We start from the raw sequence: 10,247 nt of genomic DNA, 5'->3' as shown, positions 1-10,247 counted from the left end.
TAAATAATATCGAAAACAATCTAACAACGTAGATAATTGTTGTGGAGCTCTTCTATAATAGCCAGAGGGAGAATAACCAACTGCTTTTTGTTTCTAGGAAAAGCTCACTTGATCTATAAATGGCAGTGACCACTAACTCTGAATTTGATTAACCACACTAAGTAAGACTCGAATCTGTTTTATGGGAGCTTGCTGTGTTGTTTTGAGGTTGTATTTTTAGCATTTTAATTACTATTTACTTATTTTGTAGGGTTATGGTGATTTGTTATCATTGTTTTTATTATTATTAATATTATTTACGTAATGTGCTTAGCGAGAGGATTGAAGTTGTAATTTTGGATGGTATTTAATTTAATGTGCAGGATTGAGGTTAAATTTTATTAAAGATTACATGATTTTAGTTTAAGGTAGTGTTAGTGGCCATAAAAAAGGATATTGGTTTTTTCATGCATGCTATTTAAGTTAATACTATATATTTACGCTGAAGGCATTTTTCATTTCAGGCTTGGGGGTGAGAAAACACTGTTCACCCCAGTCAATCCCCTTGCTTCGTTTTCGTCATCCTCTGGCTAGTTAAAATATTACACATGAAAAAGTCACGAGCGAGGCGATAAACTTCGGTTCAATCCACTGCAGGGATTGACGCATGTACAGGTTGAATCGTCAGTCAAAGAAGGTGTTGACGCCATTGAGAGGGTTTGCAACTTGACATAGTTCAATGTAATTACTTGTAACTGCTGCCATTGCTACTCCTCATTGTAGGAAGGATGCATGCGTCCACTATTCACCATCCCCCGCTAGAGTTTCTCAACACAAAACCCCCACTGAACTATGTGGCGAGGCTGGGTCGAGGGGCCACGATGTTCACCACGCAGTCTGATATCAGGTTTACGAGGCCTGCCCTAGACCAGTCTGCCACTACCATAGGCGGCATGACAGTAGGCAAAGGGCGGGGCAAGGTTGGTGCCAATGTTGTGGGTACCGAAGAGGAGGAAGAAGTAGACGACACGAAGGGATGTGATGAGAACCAAAAGTTCAATGAATTTGAGGGCAACAATGTGGATTTGTTTGCCTTTTCCGAATACGATGAGGATGACAAGGAAGTTGATGCCATCTGGGAGAGCATTGATTAAAGAATGGACTCTCGCGGCAAGGACTAGCAGGAGGCAAGGCTGAAACATAGGAGATTGAGAAGTACAGAGCCTCAAACTTGAAAATTACAGAGCAATTTGTAGATCTTAAGAGGAAATTGTATATGCTCTCCACCGAGGAGTGGGACATCATACCAGAGATTGGGGATTATTCGCTTCAATTAAAAAAAAAAAAAAAAAAAAAGAGGTTTGAGAGTTTGTTCCCATTCCAGATACATTGTTGGATAATGCCAAGTAAGAGAAGGAGCACATTAGTGCATTGGATCCCAAAAATAGGGTTGCAGGTGGCACAAAGACACTGTGGGCGCAGACGTTGGTGACTCATCTCATGACTATTGGAGAGGGGAGACAGACTGTGTTGTCTTTGAAGCTCAATAGGCTCTCTAATTTAGTTTCAGGATTGACCATCGTAGATCTTAATGGGTATCTAATTGATCTCAAGAGTATGAAGATTACCAACGATGCAGAGATTTTGGAAGTTAAAAAGGCCAGATTGTTGCTCAAGTCGATTACTCATACTAACCCGAAGCATCCTCTTATTGGATTGCAATGGCGAGGATAAAGGAGGTTGTAGGGAAGATATAGGATGCATGACATTTGATTAAAAAGGTTGTGAAGAATGCCCAAAGAATGAAGATGTATGGTTGGAGGCTTGCAAATTGACGAGTCTAGATGAAGCCAAAACTATCATTGCGTGTGGTGTAAAGGCGATCCCCAATTTGGTGAAGTTGTGGATGTAAGCTTCAAAGATCAAATAAGATAGTGTGAACAAGAGTCGAGTGTTGAGGAAAGGGCTGGAGCATATTCTTGACTCTGTGAGGCTTTGAAAGGCTATGGTGGAGTTGGAAAATGAGCAAGATGCTCAGATTTTGCTTCACAGGGTAGTGAAGTGTTGTCCACTACATGTTTCCAATGAACTCCTTAGAGTGCATAGAGACGATTTGTAAACTATGGCAATGACCAAGAATGGGTAGAATAGAATTATGGAGTTGATTCATATATAGTTAAAGCATCTCTAAGCAAAAAAAAATTATGAATTGAGAGGGAATGTGACCATGAAAATTTGTATTCGCAAGGTCAACCATTCTATGAAATGAGAGAGTGTTGAGAAGATGAGAGACTGTACCTTGCAATTCCTTGGATGAAACATTGAGTGAAACCGCTCTCTAAGTGGGCTTGATTGTGGGGAAAACTCCACAGTCAAGTGCGCTTGAGCCAGAGGCGATCTGGGATGGGTGACCTCCCGGTAAGTCCTGGTTACCAGGTGCAAACCCCGGAAGTGATGATTGACGCTATGTGATTCATTTCACTAGTTTCAATTCCACTTCTTCACCCCTGTGAGCATCACCTGATGCAATGAGTGCTAAGTGAACTATTCAAAATTCATGAGAAATTAGTCAGTTACGACTACCTCTCATGGAAATGGTCATATGTGAATGACTTACTTAACGCAGTTGAATCCCAAAATGATATCTAAAACCGCTCTTTGTCTACGTCGACTGCATATGACACCTCTCAACTCGTAGAATGAAATGTTGGTTTTCCATGAAGTGGTTAACGATTGAGATGGATCATAGGTGATTGCAGACAGAAGTCTAAGGAGAGCCTCTTGATCAGAAGCATTTCCGAGATGAGGATGCTGATGATGTGATAATTAAAGGGCAAAAGAAAATGGGGAGGGACTGAGATAGAGAATGGAAAAAGAAACGAGTAAAAGTAATGTCCATAAAAGTGATGGAATGTTACAGATCTCCATCTTCTACTGCTCTCAACAGAATGTGAATGGTTTGGGCTTCTTTGTTTATTTATAGAAATTCACCTTCGAATTCTAACTTTATTACGCGTTGATATTATATAGATTCAACGTTGAATTCTGAATTCATTACACGCTGATAAAGAATAGAAATTCAAACCTGCCAAGCAAAAGAAATATTGTAAAATATTAACACATGCTCTTTCCAAAAGAAAACATCGTAACACACTAAAAAATATTATAGAATCCTAAAGTCCCTCCAAATTTGAAAACAAAACAATGCAACAATATACCACACTTTGATCAAATTAACTAAAAAGCAATGTTTCGCCTGTCATGGGACCACTTTGCATTGTTCCACTAGCGAGCACATGACACACACTGAACCCGCAAGATAAGCGATTTATTAGTGAACACATACATATTTCAATACTCTCCCAACTATGGGAATGTGTTACCTATGTCTCTTCTCAGGACTCCAAGGAAAATATTAATTGGTGAAGCCATACATAAATATTAACGTTGACTAATTAGTAAAACCATACATAAAATATTAAGGACAATTAACTAGCATAGTCAATACACGCGAAGGTGTAGGAATTGCATTTCAGTTTACAATTACCACTAGCAATTGCACAAATGTTGCAAAGGAAACGCCGTAAGGCATAGATTGGAGAAGAATTGTTACATATAAAAGTCTTAAAAACTATTAAAATTGTTTTTTATACAATAATTATTAAACCATTAATCTCAAAAAATCACTTAGAATGCATAAAAAATAAAATAAAAATAACAAAAACAAGTGATAATATATGTCTAGAAAAAACACAAAGGTCATTATTGATATGGATCTTTTTTTTTTCAAAAGAAAAAGCAGTATAGTATTATATTATGTTCAAAAAACAGTTTTGAATATTACAAAAAAATGCGGGCATTAGTCCCGGAATTGGCATCTTTTCCAGCGCATTTCAACAGTCATCTTTCATTTATACATTACAATATTTTTGGGAATCTTGTATTCATATCATCATAGCAAAATTATTAAACTATCCGGTATATGTAGAATGCCAGCAGATCTGAGATATTTCCAGAAAATATGGCTCTTATAGCATACCTGTTATTGTTGACTTTATATGCCGGGCATAGAGAAGGGTTGTATGACATATGTACAGGGGTCAAAAGTGATGAACAGGTGCCACTTACCGAATGGAGTATGCATTCCTTTCTTTGACAGAACATCAGCTTGCTCATTTTGATTGCGCTTTATATGAGAGATAGGGAAAGTCGCAGGCTTCCATAGAGATGCTATCCTTGCTAGCCAACCTGTAAGGCTGTCATTCTGTATTGCATGATTGCCTTTCACATGATCTATGATAATTTTCGAGTCACCATATACATTAATAGGCCCTATATCCATGAAAGTGCAGAATAAAAGCAAACCATGCAGGGCCATGGCCTCTGCCTTGTTATTTGACCCTTTGCCACCGTTCCAATATAAGGAGAATTGGAGGTCATTTGAAATAGCAATGAAAACACCACAAGCGCAAATGCCATCCTTTGCCGCACCGTCAAAGTGGGCCCTTGGGAATGAGAGTTGCTGGTCGTCAGAGGCAGCCATCTGATGATTTTTCTGAAGGGGCATGTTTTGTAGAATGGAGAAGTAATAAGGAATAACCTTATCCATAATACGACTGAAAGACTCCTTGTTGTTTTGGAAGATTCTTTTGTTTCTCCACTTCCATATGAACCAGAAAACGATTAATGGAATGGGACGCCAGATAGATTTTTGTGCACCCCACCATTCATATGCTTCTGTAATGGAAGGATGTGAAATTGCAGGAAAGCCAAAATATGAAGCTAATTGCATCCACAAAGACAGAGATTGAGGGCAATTTAAAAAAATGTGCAAGTTATCTTCAGAGTTGGCAAGACAGATCATGCATATGGCTGGACCCTGCCAGCACCTTTTCTGTAAATTTGTCCAAGTGAGATTTTTATTATGAAATACTAGCCACGAAAACATAATGATTTTTAGCGGGCAGCTTACCTTCCATAGAGAGGGTGGAAAGATTTTCCGGGAGGTTCCTCTTTGCAGTTCTATCAAAGAGAGATATATGTCTCTAACTAATATAAGGGGTCTGCCTTTCTTAGCCTGCCATTCTATGCAGTCTCTGTCCTCAGATTTGTAAAACCCTGCATTCCTCATATTGCAGATAATTCTATTCCATTGAGTAGCCATTACTCCATCGAGGCCCAGTTCTCTGCAAGTTTTCCATTGCGGAATGGCATTCTTCCATCCTTCAATTACCTGTGCCCAGAAGAAAAGCCCTTTCCGGTGGAGGAGCGAAAGAAGCTGAGGGGAGATTGGATCCATATCAACTCCCTTGATGGCATCAACACCTATAAGGATGTTGTTACCAGTTTGAAATGCCCAAATGAAGTTCCTGCAGAAAAAGGAAGAATCCTTTGAAAACTTCGCCAGATCCCCGAACCTTGAGAGGGCCATTTAAAATTGTTCCTGTACCAATAGTAAATATCATTGTTCCCAAGGTATTTCATTTTAATAGCTTGACTCCATAAGCTGTTTCCAAAAACCACTCGCCACAATGATTTGCACAGTAGAGCCCTGCCAAAGAGGCACAGATTCATGATGCCCCAGCCACCCTTCTTTTTTGGGAGGGAGATGTTTTCCAGTTTAGTAAGATGGAATTTTCTCTTTTCCTTGTTCCCCCCCTAGATGAAGGTTGCCATTAAGTTGTTCAATTTATTGACTATAGCCGATGGAATGTAAAACAAATGCGTCCAATATACACTGATTTGCGCAAGGACCGACTGTGTTAAGATCATTCTGCCAGCAAGCGATAAGCATTTAAATTCCCACCCTGATATTCTCTTATAGAATCTGTCAGTTATCCATGACCAGTCCGAAATATTATATCCCGTGGGTTTAAGATGATATCCCAAATATTTTAGCCCCTCTTTTATGGAGATAGCCTGAATGTTAAAAAGTTGTGTGATATATTCCATCTCCTCTTCTTTCACCTTACCAAAGTGGAAAGTGGATTTACCTTCGTTGACGAATAGGCCAGTCGCCTTTTGAAATAAATGAATTATCTCATGCATTATCTGCCAAGTATGTCTGCAAAGCCTAGCAAACAGAAGAACGTCATCCACAAAGAAGTTGTGCGTGTGAAAGTTACCTCTGGAGATGGCAAGGGGGCCAATTTTTCCGGCAGCAACCGCTCTTTTGATGTGGAGACTAAGGGTATCCATGGCCAAGATGAATAAAATTGGAGATAATGAGCACCCCTGACGGAGACCCTTTTCAGCCCGAAAAAAAGTTGTAGGGAATCCATTAATGAGAATTGCAAAATTGACACCTTGCACGCACGCCATGATCCATTTTGTGCACAGGTCATTCAGGCCGATTTTAATAAGTAAACATCTGAGGTAGCTCCAGTCGAGGTTGTCGAAGGCCTTTTTTAAATCAATTTTAAGGATAGCAGCCCCAATATTTTTTGTTTGCATAGAGTGCAAAGCTTCCTGAGCTATGGCCACAACATCTAGAATGTTCCTGCCACTTAGGAACCCATGTTGTTCTTTTGTGATATGAACTGATAAGTTGCCTCGGATTCTCTCTGCTATAATTTTAGAAATGATTTTATAGATGGCATCATTATTGATATGGATCTTGCATTAAGAATATAATTGTGTTTTACATTCACAAGAGGGTTCTCCTAATTATTAATAAAATATGTATTAGAAAGAATAAGATCCCAATCATTATTATTAATCCCCTTTGCATTCTCTTCAATTGTTAGGATAAATATGATTGATGTCCAATTATTATTATTAATCCCCTTTACATTCTCTTCAATTTCTAGGATAAAGGTGATTAATGTCCACCATGAATGTATGGTTTTTCCATACGTGTCACTACATTATTAGATTAATTTTGTCTCTTAACTTTTATAGTATATTATAGGCTAGCTACAAATAACATGTCTCCTATGTTGTTTAGGGTTGATGGTGAATGTGTTAAATATTCATTGAGGGAATGTCCTTTTTCAAAAGAAGTGCAAAGGGATTTTTGTATAGGAAAATGCGTGGAAAATAGGATGGCCCTTCCTTCCTTGAATTCTTCAAGTAGTGTATGGAAGACCTTTTTTAAGAAAATGTTAGATCTCTTCCATGTGTGGTGTCATGAAAAACATGGATTATTATAAATATAATATTTCATGAAAAACATCGATTATTATAATTTTATTTATTTATTTATTTATTTTATTTTATTTTATTTATTTTATTTTATTTTTTATTTTTTATTTTATTTTATTTTTATTTTTATTTTTGCTGAAAATGTTAGATCTCTTCCATGTGTGGTGTCATGAGAAATATGAATTATTATAAATATAATCTTTCATGAGAAACATCGAATATTATAAATACAATCTTATTTCTAAATAAATCTTTTTTTATAGAAAATGTTAGATCTCTTCCATGTGTGGTGTCATGAGAAATATGGATTATTATAAATATAATCTTTCATGAGAAACATGGATTATTATAAATATAATCTTTCATGAGAAACATCGATTATTATAAATACAATCTTATTTCTAGATAAATCTTTCCCTTCAGCAGAGATGTTTTATAATATAAATCATAAAAGAATGGAAAGGGTAAAGATCCACTTGATATTAGTACATTTAAAGATTTGAGTTTTCTTTGATGGTACTAGCTAGGGAAGTCTCTTCATTTGAAAGATGTTATATATGTTTGAAACAATTTTATTCATTTAAATTAGGCATAGGATCAAGGACCAACAATTAGGCAAAACTTCATTAGCACTAGAAAAAAGAATTAGCAAGGTGGTGGTGAGTGAAGGTTGGTACTTGAATGCATGAAGGGTCCATTGTGGCACAAAAGCATGACTTTAATTTAATTGTTCTTGTTTTTGTGTGTGTGTGTGGATTTAATTTCATTGTTCTTGTTTGTGTGTGTTTGTGTGTATGGGGGGTGGGGGGGAGGCTTTAATTTCATTGTTCTTGTTTGTGTGTGTGTGTGTGTGTTGAACAATGTAGATAATTGAGCTTTAATCATGTTAAAAGAATTCACAATAGGGAGGTTATCAAACAATCACAATTTATTATGGTTCTTATTGGACTGCATGTGGAAATAAATGAAATAAATAAGACGATGACCCCCCTCCTAAGCACTTTTTTTTCCTTCTAAGCACTAATTTTCCTTTATAGTTTGAAGATGGGAAGATTAATAATGTTGTTCATGATGGTAAACCTAATATAGTTGTTGAGGAACTTATTATACTATCTTAAATATGATATTTTATTTTAGATATTTCCTTTTTAAACTTCAAAATCATTATTCTTGATTTAGTACTCATAAGATTTAAGGATTTTTTTTAATACAAAGTCTTTTAAAAGAAAATATATAATGATTTTATTTTTTTCAAAACAAATTTTATTTTTCAATTTTGTAATTCCATGCACATACTAATCATCACTTTTGTCCCCTAAACATTATTTAAAAAAAAAACAAAAAGCTTTAAAAATATAATAAATAACAAGTCATTATTTGCCCAAAAAAATTATACTATTATACTAAATATTAAAAATATTTACTTACAAAAAATCATAAAATCTAAAACCATTTTTTCTTTAAGTGTGAAATAAATATCTGTAATAATTATATATACTATTTAATTATAACTTCAACTAAATTTTTAAGTTCTATTTATTTAAATCATTTATCCATTTGAATTTTTTTTCCCCGTAGAAAAAATCGTAATTTTATTCAAATTGATAAAATTACATTTTGTAGATGCCAGGGGCATATTCAGATGGTTGTTCCTGTATTAACAGGCAGTGAGCAAAGAAAAATACACAAAATAGCAGATGATTGTTCCTGTAATGACAGGAAGCTACAAAAATAGAGAAATTAAAAGAGAATATGAAAGTTGATCCAGCATGACTAAAATTTTCTACCCTTCTTGTTCTCCACACGTCGCCATCCACCAATGTTGGGAGTGGGAGTAATAATGGTTAGTTGATTTTCCATTGGGATCAGTTGAAGTTCTTTGTCTGATTCTGAGCCCTCTGATCCATGGGTTCGTTTGATGCCGCTTATTTCCATTTGTGGCTCTTGTTGCAGATTTGTATAGTGTGGCCCCAAGTGAGTAGTTGGGGCAATCTCTCCCTGTGTATATGTCTGTCTCATTTGATAATCAGGTTCTGTCTGGGTCTCTGTAGGCTCCTCATTTATGTCTTCTTCTTCCAATGGGTCGGTGTGCTGCCAGCCCTTAGGCTTTTTCTGTTGTTTCTTGGTTCTCCTGGGGTCCTTTCGAGCAGCTGGGCAATCATATTGGAGGTGCCCTGTTTGCATGCATCCCCTGCACCAGAACGTTGTGTTCTCATAGTCTAGTTGTTGTATCCATTGTGAATTATTGAAGTTCAGTGTGATGTGGTCAGGTAGTCCCTGACTCAAATCCACTTCTACACATATTCTGGCAAATGTAAATATTCCCCTGATAGTTTTGTCTTCATCCATTTTTAGGTATTTCCCCAGGGTATTCCCAATTGCAGCTAATACTTTTTGATGCCAAAAGTGTAGAGGAAGGCCATGTAGCCTTACCCACACAGGCATCGTTGAGACTTTCATTGTGTTGGCGTCGAAATCAGAAAACCAGGGGGTGAGAAATAGGCCAGCACTGCCCCAGAACCAAGGCCCCTGTTTGATAATGCTGTCTCGTTCTTGTTCTGTGTTGAATCTAACTATGAAGTACCCTTTGGGGCATAGGTAAATTTCACAGTTTGTGGTCCATGTTGTATAGATCCACTAGTGCAGGGCATCTGATTTTGGCCAGAAACCATTAAATCTACAAATAACTGCAGTTTTAGACAAATCAGAGTATAGACTGGTTACCTCTGGCATGGAGACTAGTAGCGTTGGTGATTATGGGTTTTGTTCAACAATGTAGGGTCCTGGTAGCTCTGATGGTGGAGCTGCTTTGTTTTTCATTTCCCCCCCCCTCTCACTGCATCCCGAAAGGAGCTTGCATTTTTTGAGCAGGTTCCAGTGCTTCCACCTCTCAGTCGGAGATTAAGAATAATGGTTGAATCCTTGGCAATGCCATAGTGCTATAGAGTTTGGTTGTCCTGCAGACTGTAGCCTGAACATATGAGGTTTGGATGTTGCGTTGGGGTTCCAAGGCGACTCTGGATCTCTTTTTTTAACGCATGGATGCTCATTCCTTTACTGAGCTGCATGCAGAAGTGTTTGCCCCCAATCGATTTGATGAAAATCTGGATCGGGCCTGCGTCCTT

General features: G+C 37.1%; 1 protein-coding gene and 1 pseudogene across 1 annotated transcript; one reads left to right on the top strand and one right to left on the bottom strand.

Moving 5' to 3' along the window:
* Nucleotides 1–767: 767 nt before the first annotated feature.
* On the top strand, nt 768–2,098 carry LOC149167163 (protein STABILIZED1 pseudogene; annotated as a pseudogene).
* A 913-nt stretch (nt 2,099–3,011) lies between these two features.
* Nucleotides 3,012–4,588, bottom strand: LOC149167162 (uncharacterized). The gene is made up of 2 exons (XM_089430390.1): nt 4,108–4,588; nt 3,012–3,064 (listed from the first exon to the last, which is right to left on the bottom strand). Exons 1-2 carry the CDS (start codon nt 4,586–4,588, stop codon nt 3,012–3,014), a joined length of 534 nt encoding a protein of 177 aa, XP_089286516.1.
* Between the last annotated feature and the right edge of the window lie 5,659 nt (nt 4,589–10,247).

This window comes from Pinus tabuliformis, chromosome 5_1 (genome assembly GCF_031772625.1).
Source record: "Pinus tabuliformis cultivar Carrire ecotype Pingquan chromosome 5_1, CPIR1, whole genome shotgun sequence".
In the NCBI taxonomy this organism is placed as follows: Eukaryota; Viridiplantae; Streptophyta; class Pinopsida; order Pinales; family Pinaceae; genus Pinus; species Pinus tabuliformis.
The sequence above is the reverse complement of the archived record's forward strand: the minus strand, read 5'-3'. Positions and strand labels throughout refer to the sequence as shown.